Source organism: Chaetodon trifascialis, chromosome 3 (genome assembly GCF_039877785.1).
Source record: "Chaetodon trifascialis isolate fChaTrf1 chromosome 3, fChaTrf1.hap1, whole genome shotgun sequence".
In the NCBI taxonomy this organism is placed as follows: domain Eukaryota; kingdom Metazoa; phylum Chordata; class Actinopteri; order Chaetodontiformes; family Chaetodontidae; genus Chaetodon; species Chaetodon trifascialis.
In genome coordinates, this window is record NC_092058.1 from 5,228,481 (window position 1) to 5,253,193 (window position 24,713).

The 24,713-nt window shown below is 40.8% G+C and overlaps 2 protein-coding genes across 2 annotated transcripts in view; one reads left to right on the forward strand and one right to left on the reverse strand.

Annotated features, from left to right (window-relative positions):
- stab1 (stabilin 1) overlaps positions 1-21,760 on the reverse strand; it is a 78,984-nt gene extending 57,224 nt beyond the window's left edge. The window contains exons 1-16 of the mRNA XM_070994234.1: positions 21,240-21,760; positions 18,128-18,255; positions 17,769-17,884; positions 14,728-14,813; positions 14,318-14,387; positions 14,079-14,174; positions 13,238-13,351; positions 11,826-12,013; positions 11,507-11,643; positions 9,518-9,645; positions 9,074-9,150; positions 6,250-6,372; positions 1,891-2,028; positions 1,561-1,632; positions 663-776; positions 281-334 (exon numbers count right to left, since the gene is read on the reverse strand). Of these exons, the coding sequence (XP_070850335.1) occupies positions 281-334; positions 663-776; positions 1,561-1,632; positions 1,891-2,028; positions 6,250-6,372; positions 9,074-9,150; positions 9,518-9,645; positions 11,507-11,643; positions 11,826-12,013; positions 13,238-13,351; positions 14,079-14,174; positions 14,318-14,387; positions 14,728-14,813; positions 17,769-17,884; positions 18,128-18,255; positions 21,240-21,293 (1,695 nt within the window). The 5' untranslated portion in view covers positions 21,294-21,760. The remainder of the gene's footprint in view (positions 1-280; positions 335-662; positions 777-1,560; positions 1,633-1,890; positions 2,029-6,249; positions 6,373-9,073; positions 9,151-9,517; positions 9,646-11,506; positions 11,644-11,825; positions 12,014-13,237; positions 13,352-14,078; positions 14,175-14,317; positions 14,388-14,727; positions 14,814-17,768; positions 17,885-18,127; positions 18,256-21,239) is intronic.
- LOC139352122 (nuclear factor 7, ovary-like) lies at positions 2,720-4,442 on the forward strand. The gene has a single exon (XM_070994223.1). It carries the CDS (start codon positions 2,957-2,959, stop codon positions 4,355-4,357), a length of 1,401 nt encoding a protein of 466 aa, XP_070850324.1. The 5' UTR covers positions 2,720-2,956; the 3' UTR covers positions 4,358-4,442.
- Positions 21,761-24,713: the final 2,953 nt, after the last annotated feature.

The window sequence follows — 24,713 nt, forward strand, 5'->3', positions numbered from 1 at the left end:
AAAAAGTTTTGGAGTCTTGGAGCTAAAAATGTTAAGTTTGCCCTGAGGGTGGCATTAAGGGAAAGGTCAGCAATTAATTTAATATGAAAGGTTCATCCTCTTGAGAGCAGGAATGGGATCAGGAATTATCATGACATTTCACCCTCTAAGATTACCATGTGTAGAAGCAGCCTGTTAGATTATGAGATATTTTGCTGATGACCAAAGTATTGGACAGAAAGCTATCTCTCAAAAGACAGATGGACTGAATGGAGGGAGTGTCGGGTGAGGCATGTCTTACCACAGCCTGGGAGAAAACATGGTGTCTGAGAAGTTCCTGAAGTTTATATTTGGCCTTGAAAAAGAGCAGAATACCATTTAAAAATCTCGATCATCTCCACACAGCATGATGATAGCTAAAAAGAGTAACAACTCGTAGCTGGGATGGATGTTGATTTTATGTTACTGAGTTTTAAAAAATAACAAAATATTTGCGAGTCACTGAAAAGATTGACATCTTCAATAGGAACTATTGTCACTGTGAACTGAGAACACATGGCTGTTTTTTGTCATTTCATGGGATTTGCTGATAGTAAGAGCTGTCCTTTAAAGTTCATGTACCTTCTCTGCACTAATCACAAATACACTAAAGAAATGAAAACATAAGTACTAATTACACCCACGTCGTTCAGCATGTACAAGATGCTGCCGTCTCTGGCTCGGTCCACAGCCTGGTTGGTGGGGACGAACACAGTCAGTGGTCCGGGACCCCGCAGAGGAGGGGGCGACCCACAGTTCTACAAACACACACAAACATATTATACCGAATTAAAAACCAGGATTGAGCATCGATTCCCATTTAGAACTGGTTCCAGCTTGTCTGACTCTTCCCTCAGCCCTCCCCTTACAGCTATCAGTTTTCCATTGCTCAACAGTGTACATGCAGTTCACAATGGTTTAGCTAACAAAAAACCTCCATGAAACAATGATGATTTTTAATGTTTCCAGAGTTGTTTCAAACAATAATCTTGTAAAAGGGTCCTCAATATAAATGTAATAGCTAACTTACGTACGTACATACATGATATCCAAATGCTAAAAGACTGAAGCTCAAGTTCACAGGAAAAGTTACGTATGACAATGAGTTTGGCTGGATGTGTGAAAAAAAAAAGAATGTAATGTATAAAATAATGTAGCACTGACCGAAACATAAAACTAGGTTACTACTGTAGTGGATAAGCTAGTTAGCCAGGCGTGTTAACGTTAGCATCTTACATTAAAGCAGATAAGTGTAATGTTTAATTCACTCCTTTCGCTTTTCTGTTTATGCCTTTAGCGAAGGCAAATAAGACACAAACCTCCAACACGGCACACTGCTTGAAGTCCAAAGAACGGCTGTGCCTAGCTATGGTTTGTAAGCTATGATTGGACAATCACTGTTCAGGGGCGGGGTGTGGCGAATTGTCAATTATTCTGAGAATCAGAACTGCTTCATCTCATTAACCAATAAAGTTTGACAGATTTTTTTCTCAATAAAACCAAAAATCTGTGTTATGTTATTGGCAAGAACAAAATACTTACATCAACCAGAGACAGGAAGCGGTTGTATTTTTCATCCTTAGTCAGAATCTCTGCAATCGTCTTATCAGCAAACTGGACACAAGAAGAAGATGATTAAGGATAGAAAGTACTGTTTTAATCATCTAGAATACATGTAACTGGATATTAAAATTAAATATTGACGTATTAAGGCAGATATTTTTTTATTTATTAGCACCAGAAAAGTGAAAGGTTACACTGAAGCACTTTTGTGACATTTTTGTTTCGTTCTTCAGTGAACCTCACTGCAGATGTATTCTTTGTCAATGCATTTTCAGGTAGTTCACCATATTGGATGACCTTTTAACTCACCTGTTCATCACGAGAAGGCCTGTCAGAAAGTGTGTTTGTGACTGGCCGGTCGATGATGTGGATGATCCCATTGGCTGCTGGCAGGTCTTCCTGGATGACGGTGTACTGTCTGCTGGGATCATCCATCAGGATGAACTTCTACATCAACCAGAGATAATCAGTGTGTTTACGTGTACTTACGTAACCACGTTACTGAGACGATCTGCTCACTTAAACAACACAGAGATGACTATCCAGGATTTGGCTGTTTTCTCTGACATGGAGACATGTGACCTGATTTCAAACAGGTGTTTACATGTGACAATGTGCATGACAGAAACACAGGGAACTGTGGTAGCAGAGTGCCAGGATGTACTGCAAATCTTCATTTTCAAAACAACTCAAAAATATGACTACAACAGATCTGTAATATTTAGGGAAGGCAACAGTGACATCTATCAGTGTTTAAGGAAGGAATCTGATCAGCTGCATGTAAACTTGATCTCTGATTTCTTTAGTAGACAGTAGCTCCTATGCAAACTGTCAGTTTCTGGAAAGAGATGTTGCTATTGAATTATTTAATGTACATTTTCAACACTGTAAGCAGCACAAACAAAATTCATTTCACTATCACTGTACTGGGCTGGTGGCATAAATCTCAGAGACAGATAATCTGGAATCCAAATCTGGAAACATTATTTGTCATTGGTCTAATAAACCTCATCATCATGGTTCTTCAGATGATGGGGAAATGCAAAGGGCAATTTTTTTCACTTTCATAAATGTCCTGACAAAGCTCCACCCCCATGACTCAACACAGACAAGCAGGAAACACTTTCATATTTGATTCCTGAGAAAGAGACACACACTGAGAGGACAAGAGTACAAACCACATCAAAATCCACTGAGAGGACAGCTGCAGGACTGAACACTGGATTTACTGGAATACTGAATACTTGCACTTCGACCTGCCGCTGATTCCACACAATGAACTGGAGGAGCCACGAGTCAGAGTGAAAGTAGGAATATTCTGAAGTGACTGACTTCCTTGTCTGCTTGCTACGTTTTCAGCTTCACGCAAAGACAAATGTTTTCCATTTCAGAGGATCTCTCTTGCCCTGTCTGTCATGACATCTTCAAAGATCCTGTTGTCCTGACATGTAGCCACAGTTTCTGTAAAGCCTGTCTGCAGACATGGTGGAATGGGAAACAAAGACTTGAGTGTCCGTGCTGTAAGACAAGACACTCAATGAGAGATCCACCTCGTAACCTGGTATTAAAGAACCTGTGTGAGGCCTTCTTACTGAAGAGAGACCAGAGCTCTTCAGCACGGTCAGAGGCTCTCTGCAGTCTGCACTCTGAGAAACTCAAACTCTTCTGTCTGGACCATCAGCAGCCAGTTTGTGTGGTCTGTAGAGACTCAAAAAAACACAACAACCACAGATTCAGACCCATAGATGAAGCTGCACTGGATCACAAAAATCAGCTCCAGAAAGCCCTGAAGCCCTTACAGGAGAAACTGAAGCTCTTTGAACAAGTTAAAGGAAACTGTGATCAAACAGCAGAACACATTAAGGTCCAGGCCCGACACACAGAGAGGCAGATTAAGGAGCAGTTTAAGAAGCTTCATCAGTTTCTACAAGAGGAAGAGGAGGCCAGGATCAGTGCTCTGAGGGAGGAAGAAGAGCAGAAGAGTCAGATGATGAAGGAAAAGATTGAGGCTCTGAGCAGAAACATAGCAGCTCTTTCAGACACAATCAGAGCCACAGAGGAGGAGCTGAGAGCTGAAGACGTCTCATTCCTGCAGAGCTACAAGGCTGCAGTGGAAAGAGTCCAGCAGCGCCCCCTGCTGGATGATCCACAGCTGCTCTCAGGAGCTCTGATAGACGTGGCCAAACACCTGGGCAACCTGACCTTCAACATCTGGAACAAGATGAAGGAGATGGTCTCCTACAGTCCTGTGATTCTGGATCCAAACACAGCTGACCCAGAACTCGTCGTGTCTGAAGATCTGACCAGTGTGAGGTCTGGAGGGAAACAGCAGCTTCCGAAAAACCCAAAGAGAACCAAATTCTCCTGCTCTGTCCACAGCTTTGAAGGCTTTAATTCAGGGACTCACAGCTGGGACGTTGAGGTTGGAGACAACAAGGACTGGGAATTGGGCATGTTGGGAGAGTACATCTGGATGAACAAACGACTACAGTCTGGCCTGTGGAGAATTTTGTTCTCTAATGGTAAATTCACAGCGTTCTCCTCCTCAGAGCTGGAGAAAGATCTGACGGTGAAGAAGAAGCTCCGGAGGATCAGAGTTCATCTCGATTTTGACAAAGGAAGACTGTCTTTCTCTGATCTTGATACTGACACACACATACACACCTTCACACACACCTTCACTGACACCCTGTTTCCATACGTTTACACTGAGAATCACGTCCCAGTGAAGATTTTACCAGTGAAGGTTTCTGTGATGGTGGAAAAGCACCATTAGAGATTATTATGATGGGGTTGAACAATGTGACAATATCTGGTGTGAGATTAAATTTGTCAGCTCTCAGATTTTTACTACAGTATCTTTTTTTTAAATATCTCCGGTTGTGATGGCTCACTGTGGACATATCAACAAGCAGGGCTGTTTTATGGCAATGCTGGATTTATAGGATTAATCCATCAACGTAATTGGAGCTCTGATCTTAATTTCACAGGTTATTATTATGTGTGCCTGTTCCTCCAGGTGTACATATTACTAAGTTAATAAAAATAGTATATTATTGGTAGTAATATATTCGGAATGGTGTGCTATGACTTTTGGTAATGATGTGGCTGTTACGGCCATGGCCGTATTGCTTCTGCACTGTTTGTTTGTCCTGTGTGGTCCTGTGATGTCCTTTTGTCTGGTCCATGTTTTTGTGTGTGAGTGTGCGCTCTTCTCTTTTTTAGCAGCTATGCTGGTCCTGCCCTCCTCCATACAGCAAGTGGTGTCGCCATCCCATTGGTCCCTGCTGCCGCATCCAGCCTGTTTTAAACTGCGGATTTTTCATTCATCGGGGGACTCGGCTTGACAGCAGTGGCTTGTGTGGTTTCTGGCGTTTTTACTTGAGGACTTTGTCCCCAGATCTCTTGTGTATAGTGTGATAGTAGTGTGGTAGTTGGTGGTGGGTTTTTGATATTCTCCTGGGTGGTAGTATATATTTAGCACTATTTTGTTTTGTTTTGGCTGTGACCCTTTTTGCCTGTACATTAGGTCTCTTTTTGTTAATAACAATAAATTTGTGGTTTATTATTGTACTCGGTTGTGGCTTAGAGCATTTGTTGATTTGGAGACAAAGTTTGTTTTTTCCACTCATTTATGTTGTGTCCCTGCTCCCCTAGACTGGGGCGTAACAGTGGCAAATAATTTTTTTTATCAAATTACCAAGACACATAGTATCGTGCATGTACCAACATGGTACAGTGTGATGTTGAGTTACTGAAGAATGTTTGCATTGGAGATGTCTTTGTTACTTTTTGTTTGTTACTAAAAAGGAAGACTCTTCCTTCAACCTATTTAACATCATCTTCACTTGAAACAATCTTTTCATCTCAATGTGGTATCCACATAGCCGTCACAGCCTCAAAGTGTAAGTCACCTTACTGAGGAGGCTATGGTGTACTATAAATCAGGCTCATCACCTTAACAGCTGCAATGCTTAGCATCCTGCTACACACCGAACACATTAGTTACCAATTTGAAAAACTGGTCACTAATGTTTTGGCAACTGCTCAGAGATTCCTGGGACATGTATATAGCAGCACAGCAGGCATGCTATCTAATGCCTTTAAACAGTTTTCTCCGTAAGTTCTATCAATAGTTTCTTTAGTGAGTTTTCAAAAAGAATACTACATATTTGTAGAGTTCCTGAAATCAAATACTGCATGCTGCAAGGAGGGATTTTATACCTCTCCCCCACCCTCAGGTTATAATCACATATGATGGTAGAAATGCATGTACTTTTTTAAAGTTTAATAACATAAGTTTGGTAAATGCATTATGCTTAATTTTGTCTTAACACAAAACTGCTGACTTAAAATGTAGAACACTGTCTAAGACTCGTAAAACTTGCACTTGAGGCTAGAGGGTTTTGTGATTTTGGGCTGTATGAATAAAACTGATTTGACTTAAACGAGATCATTAATCTGTATTTTCCGAGTTAAAATAAAGGTTGAATGAATGAACTGTTCTGACTGTTGTATCCTTATTGTAACACTTTATTCCTCATGAGGACTTTTCCATCTTCAGCATCACCGGGATATTTGTTCCATCTTCAGCTTGGCTGCTAAACACTACTGCTTTAGATTTCAGAGATATGGGTTAAAGAAATGAAGCTGGAGAGGAAGTATTACCTTGTGGTCTTTTCTCCTTAACCTGGCTCCACCATAAAGATTGAAGTCTCGTCCCTCCAGGTCCTTATAGAGGTGCTGACCCAGGATCAGGTGGTTTTTACACACCAGCTCCTCATTAATACCCTATAGAGACAGCGGTCGCAAGTAGATCAACAATCTGGAATGTATTTATCATATATTATCATTTTCTTCCTGTTACAACTGCAATTCCAAAACATAAATGAAAACAGAAAAACAGAATGCAATCGTTTGCAAACATTTACAAAGTGTTCATGAGTCCATGTATTAATCTCCTTCATCCAATCATGTGTTCACAAAGTGGTGAACCTCTCTCCATCCTCACTTGTGATGGACTGAGCCTTTCTAGGATGCCCCTTTCATACCTAATCATGATACTCACCTGCTCCAAGTATGGTCGACTTCCTCTATATGAAAACTGTCATGAGATACTCGTTGTGATTTGACTTCATATAAATAAAGCTGAAAAATTTGAATTGAAAGAAGGAAATCCAACAGAACTCCATCTGATGCAAACACACATTTTCGCCACAAAGCAGAAGTAAAAAGGTCCAAAGTATTCTGAGAGACACCTTATGGCGCACTGGGACACAAAATCGTGATGTAACCTGGGAGCCTAGAGTGTTTGGGGTCTTTTAACATCAGACACCCTCGTCCAGGATTAATCAGATAACTCCCTCTGATTCACAGCCATTTGGTGACTCTCCCAGTAGCCTTTGGTGTGGTCCTGATGTGGTTGTTAGTTCTGCCTGGTTTTGTATTTGGTCTGCTCAAAGGAAAGCTTTCTGTTTTTGTCACTTTGACTATTTTTTTTTTTTTTGCATCAGTTGACCTCTCATTGATTTCCTTTTTCCCATTCCTGCAGCAGAGACTGACCAGATCTTTGCTACTGCTGTAAAATCATGCAACAGAATCCATCTTGCCAGGCTTCAAGTTATGCACTTGCGGCCAAATCTTTGTCATGTGGACCAATCAGCATCCCACAAGGAACTGCTGGCAGCTACTGATATGGCTGTTCATGTGAAAACAACAACAACAACAGCAGTTAGTCTGCTCTGAGCGGCCGACACTGTTTGGACTTACAGAGTTTTCCAAGTCATGTTGAGAAGTACTCCTGCTACAACCTGTGAAGCTGAATTCACCTGGAAACCAGTCAGATGATGAATTTTCACAGTATTTTATTCTTGAGTATCTATTTTCCTAGAACTACTACTAATGCAGCCACAGTCACCATTTGGAGGGTCACAAATTAATGTAGTCATTAATGTAGTCTAAGTCAAGTAAACTGAAATGATGTGATATGATAATACTATTATATTGCAATTTTCTATTTTAGACATTAGTTTGGCAGAAATTAAAAAATAATGAACGCGCCAGTTGTACAATGTCTACTTGAAAAACATGAAGGGACCCTCCATATATTCATTAAATGGAGTTCTTCCATCTAGATAAACTGAATTATTGTCTGTCTTGTGTTAGTATGGGAATTGTCAGGCCGTGATGAACAATCTTATCGTCTCTTCTTGACAGCTCTCATTATTTCAGTGTGGCTCGTACTAGTGCTCCCATTGTCTCTAGAGTTTTCATGCTCAGGTGTGCTACCTCTGCCAGTTTCATCACCACCAATCGTTATCATTAACTCCCACTAGATTCTTCTTTGTTCAAGTTAATATTCAGCCATTTTACCAGCGTGCCAAGATTCAGTGCTTTTCACTCCTGCACCATAACTACGGACTCAAAATCACAAGTCTGCATTGTTTTTATCACGTTGAGACAGAAACCTTCCCACACCTTCCCTTTGTTGTCTGAAAGTTCCTTTTAGGTTTCTGAATTCTTCTGAACATCTTCTGTTTGAATCTTTGCCTTGAAGATCGAACTTTTTAAGTTTCTATGGTTACCTTAGATTTCACAGGATGCGTGTGTGTGTGTGTGTGTGTGTGTGTGTGTGTGTGTGTGTGCGTGCGTGTGCATGTATGCATGCTCCCAGATGCCTCACACCTCACACTCTGGTTCGTTCTAGTTTGTACTGACCATCTGTCACTAGTTGTCTGTTTTCAGGAGGAGCTGAATGTGTGTGTGTGTGTGTGTGTGTGTGTGTGTGTGTGTGTGTGTGTGTTTGGGATGGGACAAGGCAACGAGAGGGGAGTGTAATATATATCTGTTATCATCTGACATTCTCTACTTCATCTGCTGAAGCTGTTTCACCATGTTTGATTATTTATGAGGCAGACATTGTGTGTTCAGACACGCAGCTACAAACAGACAAGCAGCAGCAGGATTTCTGTTCTGTTGCTACACAGTGAGGCATCAGAGGTGCAAAGCGACTGGATGGTGTAGAGAAAAGTTGAGAAAAGTTTGACTTATGATGTGCACGTCCTCCAGCGTAGGGGAGCAACACCTCGGACAAACCAACAGTGCAGTGAAGCGTGAGAAGTGTTTTTAGTGTGCCGGGGTCCTGCAGTATTAGTGAGGTTAATTTCCTTATAGACAATGTTGGGTCACTGACAGTTGGTGCTCCTCAAGGCCTGGATGGACACGAAACTCTCCTGATTTAATAATCAGTGCCAAACATGGACGACTGTGTTAGAAAATATGTTTGAAAAGCTAGAACTGCCCTAATAATAGAGCCGTTAACCAACATGACAGAAATCCAGGAGACGAGTATCGTTCTGTGATAAGGAACATTGAAGCAATTATCAACATAAAACTTTGAGATGGTGGAGTCAGACAGACAGACAGACAGACAGACAGACAGACAGACAGACAGACAGACAGACAGGTGACTTCAGACAGACAGGTGACTTACAGTCAGAGGTGCTTTCAGCAGAGGGATGAAAGCAGTGAACGGTCCATTGTGACTCAGCAGCAGTGAACAGCCTTTCTCTACAACACACACAAACACATGCACATACAAAGGGTAAAAGGTCACAGGAAAGATTCAACATAAAAACAACACACAGAATATAATAATATTAAATACATAGAATATAAAAAAATAACATTTTTATTGATAATAATGTTAAGAAGGTAATTCTGTGGTCTGTTTTCACCTTGTAGGAGAATCAGGAAAGTCTCACATTATTGCTTATTTATTTAGAGAATATACAGTTTTGTTCCTAATAGCTCTTTCCAAAACAGAAGATAAAAGAAATATAACAACTGGTCTTGAATCATATCATTAACTTCTGTTACAGCAGTGATTCAGACTGCAACAGTCTCATTTTTTACAGTGTATTTGTGGCTCTTTTACCAAACAGGGCGACAGCTCCGGTCAGATTTTCTCTCTGGCTTCCACTCCTGTCCAGCTCTATCAGCCGCTCCATCAGGTTACCATAGCAACGTCGGCCATCACCAATCTGACTTGCATCACACACACACCTGAGAGAGAGAGAGAGAGAGAGAGAGAGAGAGAGAGAGAGAGAGAGAGAGAGAGAAGGGGCGATCTAATGACAGTGCAATAGACACACATTCACACAAACTAAAAAAGAGCTAAAAGTCAGGGAGAAGAACAGTCCAGTTCACCTGTTTCATGTGTATTTTTAGTTACTTTTACTAAAAAAAACCTAATACTAGATCTGTGTGGAGTGATACAAAGACTAACGTTCACTAAACTGATACATGAAACAAACAGAAATGCCATATGTCCATCGCATTTTCTACATTTTCTCAGTTTGAGATCACTTGCTGTACCCTCTATAATCTGTAATGCTATGATGATTTTCCAGACGGAGAATTGGCACCACCTACTGCCAACCTCAATAAACCCACTCCTAAAATCCTGTAATTGCAGCGGATGGAAATTCTGTTTAAATTTGCGAAACATTTGGATGGAAATCCAGGTCGTGTCTGAGGTCACATAACTCATTTTCAGCCAAGGAGGCCGCATCTTGTTCTAGACCTGACTCTCAATTTAGTAGCAGTTCTGGTTATAGTTCTTGTCTAGGTCTAATGTTAGTTTAGACTTGGCTTGAGTTCTGGTCCTGGCCTTAGTTCTATATGTAGACAGCAAGAGCTTTACAGTTGTAGTTCAACTTTCTAAATATTTCTGGTATTACTTGTAAATACCACTTTTTCGTAAATAAAGAAAGACATCAAAAGTAGTTCTGGGTTCTTGTCGTTGTGTAACTGTGAACCTATTTTAGATGAGGATCCAGTTTTGGTCCTGGTCCTCGTTCTATATCTAGAGAGCAAAAGACCAACAGAAATAGAGACAGGGTCATATTTCTGGGGATAAAGGACCTGGTTCTAGTTCTCTTGGGTCTTGTTCTAGTTTTTAGGAGAAAAGAGACACAGACAGAGAGAGGGAGAAACCTGCTTCTAGAGCTAGTCCTGGTTCTCCAGTCCAAGAGAGAGACAGAGACACTAAAGGACATATACAACAATAACAACACAGAGGCTGCAGAGAAAGCCCCCAGGTGGCTCTGGATCAAGAGATTGGATCTGTGGGAGTGAGCAGCTAAGGCACAAGCTGAGGCTTGATCGTTGTTGTTCAAGACTTATGATGTTAAAAAGACCCAAAACAACCAATAACCTCAGTATTAGTGAGGTAACAGTGCTGAGCTAGCATGTTTCATTACAACAACAGTTCTGCAGATTAATCGAGCAAAGGAGAGACAACTAGTTTATGTTGAAGTTCTGGTTCTCGTTCTGGGTCTGGATTTGGTTCTAGTTCGAGAGAATATGCTTTAGGGAGAGCGAGAGAAACATATAGGAGCTTCTGGTTCTAATCCTTGTATAGTTTGAATTATATTTCGGACTTTTGGCCCTGGTTCCGGTTCTATATCTAGACAGCAAAAATCTCCTTTACAGTTGTAGTTTGAATGAGCAAAGACCTGGTTCTACTTGTGATCCTGGTACTGGTGGTAGTTCCAGTAATTGACAGAGAGATACAGAGACAGAAAGAAGTTTTAATCCTGGTTCTAGTCCTGGTTCTAGATCTAGAGAACAAAAGGGAGAGTGTCAGAAACTCTAGTCCTGGCTCTGGGTCTACAACCCTGATCCTAAAAACAATGTGTGAAACATGAATTAATTTGTTGTTTTTGACATATACTCAATAGAAAACAATACAAAGACAATAATATTTAATGTTTGATCTCTTCAGCAAGCAAGACAGACAAAGAAAGACAAAAAAACTGGCTTTGGGTGAACATCTGGTTCTAGTTCTTGCCTTGTTCTAGTCTTGCGTCTAGACCTGGATCTAGACCTAGTTCTAGAGAGCAAATTGTTTTTTGTGTCTGACCTTGGTTGTCCATCGAGTTCAGTTTGACAGACAGCTGTGGGGTCACAGGTGTCCGCTGAGCAGGCAGAGACCAGCTGACAACCAAACTCAGCGTTGCCTCCAATAGGGGACATGCCGAACATGCACTCGCAGCTGGACTGAGAGACAGACAGAGACACAGTGTTAAGCACAGTTTCAGGATTTAGCTCTGGTTTTGATTTTAGATTTATTTTTGACATCAGTCTCTGTGTTGTTGTTTCTGGTACTGATGGTCATTCTAGTGCTGGTTCTAGTCTTGTTCTAGACCTGGTTCAGGTCCTGGTTCTGTAAGTGTCCTAACCTTGTTGGGTCCTTTGAAGACACAGATGGTGGAGTTGATAGGACACCCTCCGTTGTTCTCCGAGCAAGGGTTTCTGGGTACGCAGATCTTGCCGTCGCCCTGGTAGTCAGACTTACAGACGCAGCTGACCTTTGACCTCTGTGAAGAGCATTGGGCGTTGATGTCACAGTCCCTCGCTGAGCAAACACCTGAACAAGAAACAAAGATCTAACTCAATCCAGATGAATTTTTAATTGAAATCAAAATATAAACAAAAATTAGCTCTCGTGCTAGTTCTGATTCTAGTCTAACCCTAGTGGGTAAGAAACAGTGAACTTCAGTTCTGAAGACAAAGGAAAGATATACAAGACGACGTCTGGGTCATTTTCAGACTCTACTCCTGGTTTACAGTAGTTCTACTCTTATTTCAGACCTGTTCCTAGTGCTTGTCTCTGGTTCTAGGGAGTAAAGACCTAGTTTTAATTTTGGTCCTGTCCTATGAAGGTCTAATCTAGATTCTGGTTACTTTGAGGAAGAGAGAAACCTTGTTCTAGTTCTGGTTCTAGTGTTGGCTGTAGCTACAGACCTACTGTGTGTCTAGAGATAATTAATGCACACAACACAAAAGACATAATACAGTATCCCTCAAAAAAAAAAAAAAAAAAGTACATTTGTCCTGAACGTTGCACCAGAGGAAAAGGTCATGCTGCTATCTATTTACAAACCTGATTCCAAAAAAGTCAGGTCACTGTGTAAAAGAATGAAAAACAGAATGCGATCATTCACAAACTGTGGTTTGACAAAGTGTTCTGAGCTCATGTAATAATCTCCTTCATCCAATCATGTGTTCACAAAGTGGTGAACCTGTCTCCATCCTCACCTGTGTACGACTGAGCCTTTCCAGGATGCCCCTTTCATACCCAATCATGATGCTATCACCTGTTACCAATCGACGCGTTTACCTGTGGAATGTTCCAAACAGGTGTTTTTAGAGCATTCCGCATCTTTCCCAGTCTTTAGTTGCTCCTGTCCCAACATGTTTGAAAGATGTTGCTGCATCAGAATTAGAATAAGCAGATATTTACAAAATCAATGAAGATGAGGTCAAACGCTAAATATATTTTCTTTGTACCGTTTTCAATTGAGCGTGTGTCAAAAGTTCTGTTTTATTTATGTTTTACACAGCATCCCAACATTTTTGGTATCTGAGTTGTTTCCTCTGTACAGTGGCCATTTTAGGACATCTCAGACTCATCTTGCTAATCTCTGCTCTACACTTACCTCACCTTTCGTCAGGTTGAGAAATGCTAATAATAGTGAATATATATACTGAATGCCAATATTAGCATGCTAACATAAACCGGACAGCTGAAACTGAAAGCTGGGATAAAATAAAACAGAGATCTGAGAAGGCGGTTGAGCTGTGTGTTTACTTGCGCATTTTCCCTGTGACATCTTCCTGTATCCAGGCAAACATTCACAGACGGCGTCGTCTCCCTCTCCTTTACAGTACGAGTAGGGGCCGCAGTTACTGCACCTGGTGCTCACTGCAAACAACAGACACAACAGCAGCTGAGCAACAGCTAAACATAATACAGACAGACAGACAGACATGGAAAACAAACTATAGTGCTACAGTAAATGCAACATGTATTACCTCATGTTTAACTAAGGAACACCCAGACGACAAGAAGACAACTATCAGAATGGGGTATCAGACCTTAGTACTTTTTTGGTACTGAATGAAATGTGTCCTAGTTTTGTTTACTTGTTCTATCATTAGACAACTCATGACATAAATAGTACTTTTGCCAGTATTATACATTTATTTAGACAGAATTCTTGTAAGACTGTTTAAACAAGACTCTGGCTTCCTTTGTTCAATGAAAAAACTATTTTGTGTGTGTCACCCTCACCCTTCAAAAACCTTTTTTTGTTCCCCTGCCAGTCAAAATCAATCCACTCCAGTTGATACAGTCATCTAGTCGCCTTCAATTGTTAGTGTACGCCCATAAAGCTGTAACAAATCATTTGTCGCCTTTTTTTGGCCTGGCCTTGATGGGGCTCTATGCAGCTTAAAAATAATACCTGCAGTATCAGAAATTTCAGCATAATGCGTTTTTTGCTCGGTTGATACAAACTATTATAATAACTATGACAATTATTTAATATAATGAATGATTAGTGTAATAATATGCAGTAATATGATCTGATACATCTTGGTATTGTTTTTTTTAATCTAATCCGGTAAAATCCAGTGTGTCATGGTCTTACCTTCGTCACAGCGTGTCCCGGTGAACGGTGGCTGACACAAACACTGTCCATCACCATCTGGACCTTTATTACACACTCCATTCTTACAGTCACACTCTGTACAGATATACACACAAACAGTATCGTCAAACAACTGTGCAACATTCACACAGCCAATTTTGGAGGTATTTTTTTCTGTAGTTTTTCTTTTGACACTCTCACACATTCTTTCCACAGATGTCAGAGGTGAGAGAGCCTACCTTTATCACACTTTTCTCCAAAAAAGTTTGGATTCTTACACTCCTGACAGGCAAAGCCTGAGAAACCATCCTAAGGAGAGGAAAGGGTTTTTTATGACATGTAAGTATTATTGTGCTATACCACCAAGGCATCAGCAATCTAAACCTCCCATCCTGTCCTGCTTCAAAAGTCACATCTTCCCCAGTGTCCCCTCCCCAGCCATACACAAAAACAGAAACACATCAAACACACACCAGAAAAAACTCCTGTCAGAGACGGAGGCAGACACTGACAGTCTCTCAGTTAATGAATGTAATCCCTTATCAGTGCCAATGTCTAGTTAAGGGCCCCTATAAATATCACAATACTGATCTAGGAACTTTCTGAGAAACAGGTAAGATAGTCACAGACAGTCAGACAGCATACTGACATCACAGACACAGGTCCCGTTGCCAAGGTCTCCATCCAGACAGGTTCCATGGAAGTTACAGGTCTTCCCTGACCAGCTGGGACAGGCTACAGATGGACAAGTCAAGAGGCAGACAGGTCATTAGAAATAATCACTACTCATAAGAATCCATTTTGCTTCAGTTTGAGACTCCTGTGCAATAACAGCAATCTTGCAGGTCCATGTGTCACAGTCACATGGTTGTCATTTGTCCTATTGATTGGCTAGAGGGCAGACACCAGGAGAAAGAGAGAGAGAGGAGGTAGGAAACACACACAAGATATATGCAGACACATAATTCTTTGGCCTAGACCACAATGATAACAAACAATACCCTTTATCCCAGAAGTATTTTGGCTTACTTTTGTCTGCTATCATATGCTAACCTAAATGTACTGAGACATCCGTTGTGCAGAGAGTCAGATTGGGATGGTTAATCTCATCCCTACAGTGCAAAGAAATAAAAACATAAAGCAGAGATGAGTCATCAGCTCGTGTCATCTAGCTGCTATCTGAACTGAAAAATAGCAGTTGCAGCGTACAGTGTGAGACAGCTTATCCTGCCTCATGTCAAGATGTATTCTGATTGGTCGGTTTGTAGATGTGGGTCACAGCAACAGTCACACTGTGAAAATTTGTTTCAACTTCTGCAGCTACACCTAAAATCACAGCACAGCTCCTTGTCTTCAGCTTCACTTCCTCTAAAGACTATAGCTCGATAAAACACTGAAACTGTACTGAATCAAACAGGAAAAGGCCAAATTCTCTCTAGGAATATAAAAACAGTAACGGCTCTTTAAAATGTTCGTCTCTCAGTAGCTAAATTCTTCAAATATTTGTCTTAGTGGAGACTTCAATATATTTCAATTATTGTTTGATTGTGTGGAAGTCACAACGATTTGAATCTTATAAACAACTGAAAAGTTAACTGAAATGTAATCAATGGGTGTAGCTTACTTTATTGCAGCTGCTAGTTAGCTACTTAACCAACTTCGTGTGCTGTAAACCAAAATACACCAATGCAAATTATCTACCGTTAGCTATTTCTATGCAGCAGTATAAACAGAAATTGAGTGGCTCATATTACCTGTTAACTGGTAACACTTGTACAGCAGGCTAATTTAACTCTTAGTCTCACTCTAGTTTAGTGCAATCGTGGCATTTATCAGCTAGCCAGCTAATCAATTCCTATGAACTTCACAGCAGCAAAGCTTTGAATGTTAAATTACGTGACGTTAAGTCGCAAAAACGTTGTTAAACACGTTAAAAGCGGCTTCTGTCATCAAATGGGCATTAACAGGCTTTTCCTCCATTAATAGAAGGAGATTGTCACTCACTTCTTGTCGAGAAAACACAAATGTCGGCATGACAACGACACAAAACGACTGAGCGTACCAATTAACGCAAACTGTGGGACGTTACTATGTTCCACCTGTACACACCAGAGCTGCTGTCCGGCGACCATAGCGGTACATGATTGGTGGAAAGAGATCATAATGAATCTAACAACCAATCACAACTATAGGCAAAAGAACAGTCCCGCCTTTCCATTAAATGGCAGTTAAGCGCTAGGAAGTGTTTCTTATATAAGATATTTTTACATATTTTTTTAGATTTTTCTATGCTTACGTTTTCGAACTGAAGTTCTGAAACAAACCCCACTTGATATTTCATGCTAAATAAATTCTAGAGCAGCAACTAACTTTATGTGTTCTTTTCATTATTGATTAATCTGTTGATTATCTTCCAGATGAACCCATTAATCACTTGATCTACATCAAATAATGCTGAAAAAATTATATCATATTTTTCCAGAGCTCAAGGTCTTCAAATCTCTTGTTTTGTCCAACCAACAGTTCAAAACCCAAACGTAGTCAGTTTATAATGAAATGCAACAGAAAAAGCATAAAATCCTCAATCCCTTGAGAAGCTAGCTTCAAGTTCTGTGTTTATGACTAAACCACAGTGGCTTGGATCAATCTGCTCCTATATGGAGCCTACTGGCAGCTGAGGAAGACCACTGTTTCCATTCAACAACAAAAATGGCAGCTCCTGAAGAGGTTTGCATAGATGTTGCGATTACACCAGTTAAATCAGAACTGGAGAGTATTTCTTCATTGAAAGAAGAGCAAAGAACAGCACTGAAAAGATGGAAAAGATGTTTTTTTTTTCTTCTTCACCTGACTGAGAGAGTCCTACTGCAGCATATGGTTCATGATCTAAGTTAGCCTGTGATAGGCGCTGATAGACAGATGGTTCATCCAATCACCTGCCGAGCGTTTTTTAATGTGCCTGCCCTTTTCCAAACAGTGTCCAAGGACGAAGTCCCAGATGGTTCTGAGTAACAAACCATCTGGTGCGTCAGGTAAAGTTTACCAGGTGTTCAGACAGAAAACAGCACTGCGGACAAATAAATGTGTTTTCATTTTAACAGTGTTGCTGGTGTGTTGTTACAGGTAGAGGTGAGAGAATGAAATACAATCCAGGCAGGTCACTTTGACTAACAGAGTTAAAGGCCGAGCAGACACCAAAACACAGCACAGCTGTGTTGAATACGTGGAAATTAGATCCCAGTATTTCCAGGGAATTCTCACCAAAATCTGGTCCTGTTTCCTGGGAAAAATACAAGTGTGGCTGTCTGCCTCAAAAATGGTGTATTTAAATATTTTTGAAATTATAGGAAAACCTTCCATCCTCCTCCACAGCAGCTTATATGATCATTTTATTCTCCATAGCTATGATGTACAGGTGAGTTACACCTATCGTGTTACATACCTGCCAAAGAATGGTCTTTGCATGTACACATAGATTTGATTGGCCAACGCAGTACACTGCTGGATGATGGCACACTGTGTGACAGCAAAAGCTGAACCAGGTTCAGGTTCACCTTTTTCTTCCTGAGCCCTTTGAACCAATACAGCCATCTCAGTGAGATGAAGGAGGAGGCTGTGGTCTTTTCATGCTCTGCTGTACTCTGTGTGCGTGTGTGTGTGTGTGTGTGTGTGTGTGTGTGTGTGTCTTACAGAGACACAGAGGTCCCCAGTGCTGTGGGCAGCATCGTGGCTGCATGAACCTCTTCACACAGATGTGCTGACATCCATCCAGCTCCATCTCCCTGCCACCGATCTGCACCACGTAACTGCAGCACAGTGAACATGAGGTGAAGACGCTTCATTCAAACCACATACCTCTACCACTCCTACTACAATGACTACTACTACTACTACTACTACTACTACTACTACTACTACTACTACTACTACTACAAAGCCACAGTTACTCATGGAGTCAGTTAGTCATGAAGCTAAGGTCTGCATCTCTTAGAGGTGAAAACAATCAAGCCCTGCTTTGAAGAGCTGTGGGTCTGTAACCTGATGCGTACCTGCAGTTAGCCATGCCCAGGCTGCTGAAGCCGTGGGGGCAGCTGCTGGTGGCGCAGGCGGCCCGGGAAGTGCAGGAGGTGTACACATCCTCCCTCTGTGAGACATCACACCGACCAGGAGGAGCAGTCTGGGGGAGCAGAGGAGATGTGTGACTGTACGGTTAATATTACAATCTGACACTGATTACTCTATCAGCATTTGTCTTTGTATCTACAGAATCCTGCTATCCTAAGATGTTCCTGCTGGTATCAGTACAACCCTGTTTTTTAATAAGCATCCACTCCTACTAAAACGTCCACATATATCTCCACACATACTGCCACTGCTGTTAGTAGGGGGTCCAAGTGGTAAAACTGGAGGTGGTAATAGCAAATGGTACCAGAGGCAGAAGCAGTATTACTGAATGAATTAAAACTACGACATCTATAATACATACATAAATAAGAGAAAACAAAAGCAACCAATCATATGATAGTAACGTATATTCACAAGTGTATTTACAAATGATCTGAAGTCAACACTCTTCTGTCATGTCGACTAGACCGGTGGGAAAACTTTCTAAGACATTGACCAGCAGCAGCAAATGTTTATTATCATCAGATCACTGAATTATTACCATTGATGCAGTCACGTGTAAGTAGTATTTCAGTGTTGCAGCTGATTGAACTACTTTGTGTACTTTGAAAATTTTAACCTGAAACATAAGTGGGTGAAGTAAAAAGCGCAATATTTACATGCAGTAGAGGAAAAGTACAGAGTAGTATAAAATGGAAACAATTACAAGTAGCAGAGTATTGTGTGCAGGTACAGTGCTTTTCACCACTGAATAAAACACATTATAAGTAAAGCAAGTTGACCAAAGTGAAGAATTATTCTCAAAGCGAGGTTCTGCTGGGTGAGAACAAGCGACATAGATATGGAACACAAAGCCACACATAGAGATAGCCATGCAGGTAAAAAAAAAATCAAAGAATAAAAAGACCCTTTGAGGCAGAATTGAAAGGTTTTAGTGGTGCAGGCAGCTCCACAGACAAAGAGTAATGAGCAGACTGGGATTCTACAACAGTAGCCATGCTGGTTTTACTGGGATGTGGACATGTTTCTGATACATGGCTGAAAGATTTACATCTCCAATCAAACTCAGTCTGATCAGAATGTATAAAAAACTCAAACCATCACAATGCCAGCGGACCAAACCTAAAAATGTAATTTGATGGTCTGATCAGTTTGAATATTGATGCTCTGAGGATCTTAGATTTTGGAAATACTTTTCTATCAAGATGCAAATGAATATCACAATGTAAATTTAGTTTTATTGTGATGTTTCCCTTTAAAAATGGCAGAGGATATTGTGTGTCCTGAACTGAAAGGGAGGAATATCACTGCTGCTTAATGAATGGCTGACAGACTGACTCCGGGTCAGGCCAACAACATGATGCAGTAAAGTTCTAGTTTTTATTCTGATCATTGTGCTGTGAAGCTGAATCAGCTCAAGGCAGATCTAATTTCAAAAAGGCTGAACAACCGTTGACTGACAGCTCTCTCCTTTACTCAGACAACAGTGTGATCCCTCTCTAACTTCAGTGGATAAACACACTGGCTCATCACTGGTCTGAATTTCAAACATGAAAAACATGAGTATCACTCTGGAGATGTGGCCGATTTTCTCCTTAACTGTCCCCTGAAAGCAGTTTCTGTGCAAACCTGTTGCAAGAAAACGACCACCCAGCTGAACACCAGGCTTCATTTGATTTCTTACAACACCTTTAATATTGCCGCAAATGGTTGCTAACAAGGTTCACATGTTCTGTCTTTGTGTCTGTGGTGCTGGAAGGAAGACTCGAGCTGATTATTGAAACTTAGTATGAAACTGACACCTACAGCCGTTTGATTACATCTTGGCTCAGATTTGTTAGGTTAAATTGTTAAAAGAGCACTCCACCGATTTAACACACCAAAGTCAGTTTGATAGTCATGGTTTGTACCACTCGGCCTGTGAAAACAGTTGTATAATGTCTTCTGTGGCTCTGCAGGAGCACCGTCTGATGATTTCACAGCGGTGTCATCAGGGTTATCTCAGCTGGAGCTCATGAATTCGATATCAAGATTTTTTTTAAAACACATTCAAGGTCCCCAGAGGATGAAGAATCTGAATTGATGACCTCTGAGTTTTCTTCTATTGCCACAAGCAGCTCAAACATTTCACTTATTCATCTACATTACTTGATCTCACAAAATTTTACACAGCTCTTCATAGTTCCCAGATGATGAACCTAAATGACTTTGGCGATCGCCTGACTTTTTGTCTAGAGCCACCAGCAGGTTGACATTTTTGGCTGCCATGAAATTTGGTGTAGATGTTCAAGGTACCAAGACGATTCTCTGACTTTTCATCTTGCTCTACAGTAAAAAGTTTGATTTTCCAAAAAACTTATAGTTCATGGTCGACTCCTTGCAAAAATAATGACCACTGACATCAGCTGCACTCTGTGTTTTGTACTAATTTGAAAATGTTGACATGTTAACAGGCTAAACTAGATAAATGTTACCTGATAAACGATGATGATGTCAGTATTGTCAATGCCTGATCTGTACATCCTGCCCGATCAGTACTGCACATGTCTGTAGGTGATGTCCTTCTAACCTTCTAATAACTGTTCCCCAAACACTTACGTTCTAGGCCTGCATTTTTGCACATGCATTGAACAAAGTGGGTTTCCAGTACAGCTCAGGCAATGACAAGCATGTTAGCATTCTGATATAAGCACTAGCGTGGCTGTCTCCAGTGTCTCCAAACTTTACGGAAGTGCAATAATAGCTTGGTGCATAACTCTTTTACTGTTCCATTACATTAGAGTTTGTGTCAGTAATGTTGGTAGCATGGTATACAAACAAAAATTGACATCAGAAATCTTCACTTAATCCAAACAGAGGCCACATGATCCATAACTTTTCATTTATTTCCGCGAATTAAATAAATTCTGTGCAAATGAGCCAAAACATTCTGTGCACATTTACATTCTGTAAAACAACTCACTTACAATCCAGCGATCTACAGAGAATAAACAGGTGATCCTGTACCCCAGTGTAGCAGAGGTGGAGGTGCGTTACCTGTTCTTGGAGTGAAGTTTGCAGGCAGAGCAGCAGCAGAAGGAGCAGCAGCATGGCTCAAAGTGTCACATCCAGGGGGAGAAATGAATCCACCAACCCAGCGTCCTCCTCAGTCAGTTGAGGGAAAAAAAAAAAAGTACAAAAAGTAGAAAACGTATTCAGGCAGCGTTGGATCTTCACATCAGTTTTCTCCTCTCACATCAAGCCTGAACCTCAAGCACAACCTGCTCCACTCGCTACAGGAAAAAACACACAGATAACAACATCCTCTGTGCGGGAAAAACAAAACTATTAGGAAACAATAGACCTCTATTCCAGCAGCAATCGGTGTAGTAAAATATAGATGAAAAATCTAACTTTAAAGATAAAAAAATGAAAACTACAGGGTGGATCCAGGCAGTGTTGGGATTATCAGCAGTATTCGTTGCTCATTTTCAGCCTGAAGGCAAGAATCCCTGTTATGTAGGTGCTAACAAACAAATTAAACAAACAAATTAACTCTCAGCTCAGTGTCCTGCGAGGCAGAGGCTGGTGCTACTGCAGGCGTCACGTCTTTTCCTCTCTGGTCTAGGAAGAGAAAGAAAAAATAACAACAGAAACTGGCAAAGTGGGAACCTCCCAGCAGAGGTCATCTCCTCCTGCTACTCCCCTTGTAGTAACAGCGGCAGTACTAGTACTGGCAAAGTAGCAGCAGTAGCAGTTGTAACAGTCGCACATATTTTAGTCACAATAGCAATAGTTGGTTAACGTATACACACACACACCACTCCCTTCCTCCAGAGCTCTGGACTCTGTGGTGACTAATGTGGACGGGCTGCAGCACCTATGACCACTGGTTCCCAGCCTGGGGACTGGGAAATGAGATAATTAACAAATGAGGCAAGAGGAAGAAAAAGATTTTCAGCAACACCAAATTATCCAATCTTGCTCCTGTGAAGCATTGGAGAGTTTTACTTCCTCAAAACTCCAGCTGAAAACAACTCTGCAACAGACTGACCAATCTGAGAAGGAACGTCACCGTGGCTGAACTTCTCATAACTAACGATGAATACATATGAAGCCTGTGTCAAAGGGTGACAAAAGGGTCAAAGGCAAAAAGACTAGACAGCATTTGGCCTAACTGTATGCTCTCATACACACACATACACTGAAACTTTTCACACTCCTGTACATATCTATATTCATATATTATTATGTATGTTTAATTGGTCAACAAAGCTAAAACTAATGCTGTCAAATACAACAGCCTCACTCATATTTTTAGCATATTCAAAACACCTTTCAGTATCACACAATGCAGTTAAACAGCAGCACAAACTACAATCTCCATAACGACCCCAAAGCTGAAACAATTAAAACAAAAAGCTGAACATTTTAACCATCATAAAGGTTGGATTTATTGCAGGGCTGTTTATTAGACCAATGCTCAGATGTGCACATTCAACAGCATTCTATAGCTTCTTTTACTCTTCTATTATTACTACAGTATACTTCAAGTGAAAATGTCAAACGCTGTGAAAGGCCTGCTGCAGTAATACAGTGGTGGGACAATTAAATAATTTAAAAGTAATAAAACACAATGTAAACATCCTGCGTTCAAAGTTTTGCTAGGTTTTAATATTTTACATTATCATCGTGAAAAATGGTTTCTTTCAGTTTTAAATTATCAAGGCAGGAAGCAGTATTGCAGTGCTGTTCTACAGTGTGGCTACACTATGCAGTTAAACAGGATATGTGTCATACTGTCAGGTATCCCAAACCATGATGATTTTGTTGCTCTCAGATCAGTTGAGGGATCAGTTGCTCCTGCACAGCCTGACTAAACTCCTCAAGACTTTCACATCTGTAACATGGCATCTAAGTAGGCCTACAGTACCTGAGTAAAAGTACTCCCACCTGCTACCTTAGCAGTTGTGGCACTGTTAGAGAACAAAGTTTATTACAAAGACAAAAGGACACAAACAGACACTGCAGAGAGTCCAGTTAGAATGATGAACCTGGAGCTGCCAGAGGAACAGCAGTCATATAAAACTCACTGAGCTCAACCCCTCTGCTGCATCACTTTGACACTTTGAAACTGTTTTCAGAACAACTAAATAAGATTGGTATACTTTTGTAAGATATAAGAAGTTTTTTACTGGAATTTATTACATAGCTTTGGACTCATTATAACCCTGGATTCAAATTAATAATTCCTGGATTGTTGCTAGTTGTATTTCTACCAAATTTTATGCATTTTCTGTTCATAGTTTGAAATTTAGGTCTTCTGCACACCAGGAAGTCTGAGGACAGGAGATCTCTTTCCCCTCCCAATAATTCTTACTTTTTTTTTCTTTGGATGGGTTTTGTTGAGGATCTGTTTGAGGAGTCACTGAATGTAATATTGGATGATTCAAATAAATGTAGAAATGTATAAATGTATAAAATAATATTCTGAGGAGAGAGAGAGAGAGAGAGAGAGAGAGAGAGAGAGAGAGAGAGAGAGAGAGAGAGAGAGAGAGAGAGAGAGATTGTGAGAAATCCTCTCTCTTCCTGACAGGAAGTTGGAGGCGGATTTCCCCTCCTGGTCGTCCCAGTGGGGCGGAATGATTTGCACGGATTTCCTCGTCAGTTGACACAGCTCCTCGTTTGCTTCTCCAAATGAAAAAGGAACAAATGTGAAAGCTGAGTTCCTTTCCTGTTTTAATTTAGTTTGACTTGACAAACACATGACAGACACAGCGAGGTGAGTGTGAGCAGAGAGAGACAGTCAAAGGTCAAACTGCAAGCAGACAGAACAATAGCAGGAAGTGGGCAGACAATAAACGGCTGCAGTGCTCTGGGGTTTACTGCCTTGCTCACTGGCTCTTCAGCAGCAGATTTTTCCCTGACAGATTTCCTAGTTGGTACAGTTTAACCTGCAGCCCAGTTCAGTTGTTTCAGCACATTTCTCTCAACCTATATGCTCTCTGCCACAATTCACGGTATCCAGGGTAATTTTGCATGTACTCCTGTCTCTGCATTGAATTCATATTGAATCATGTTGCCTTTAAAATTTGCTTCACATTCAGTCTAAACACACCTTTGGGACTAATACTGCTCTTTGGATCAGTTTAAAATAAGTGATTGTTAACTGAACTTACGGCCTTGAAAAGACAGAAAATGTAATTCAGTTGAAATCTTATATAATGAAATGTAGTCAGTTGAGACTATTTCTCATTCGGACATCACTTTTTCCAATTTCAGCAATCTCAATGGCAAATGCAAATTAAAACTATAAAGGGAATTTTGTTCTACAGAATTACAACCCTGACAAGACTTGAGTTTGAATTATGCTTCACCTAAGATAAACATAAACATCCCTCTAGTCTTACCCAGAAAAGAATGTTAGTATGGGTGAATGTAGGTGGCAGAGGAGCACAGATGATGATCACCGACATGCAGCCCACCATCTTCACCATCTAACTTTAGCATGTCAACAATGTTAACATGTGC

Coding starts and splice junctions, on each gene's coding strand:
- LOC139352122 (XM_070994223.1), top strand. CDS start 2,957: ATGTTTTCCATTTCAGAGGATCTCTCTTGCCCTGTCTGTCATGACATC.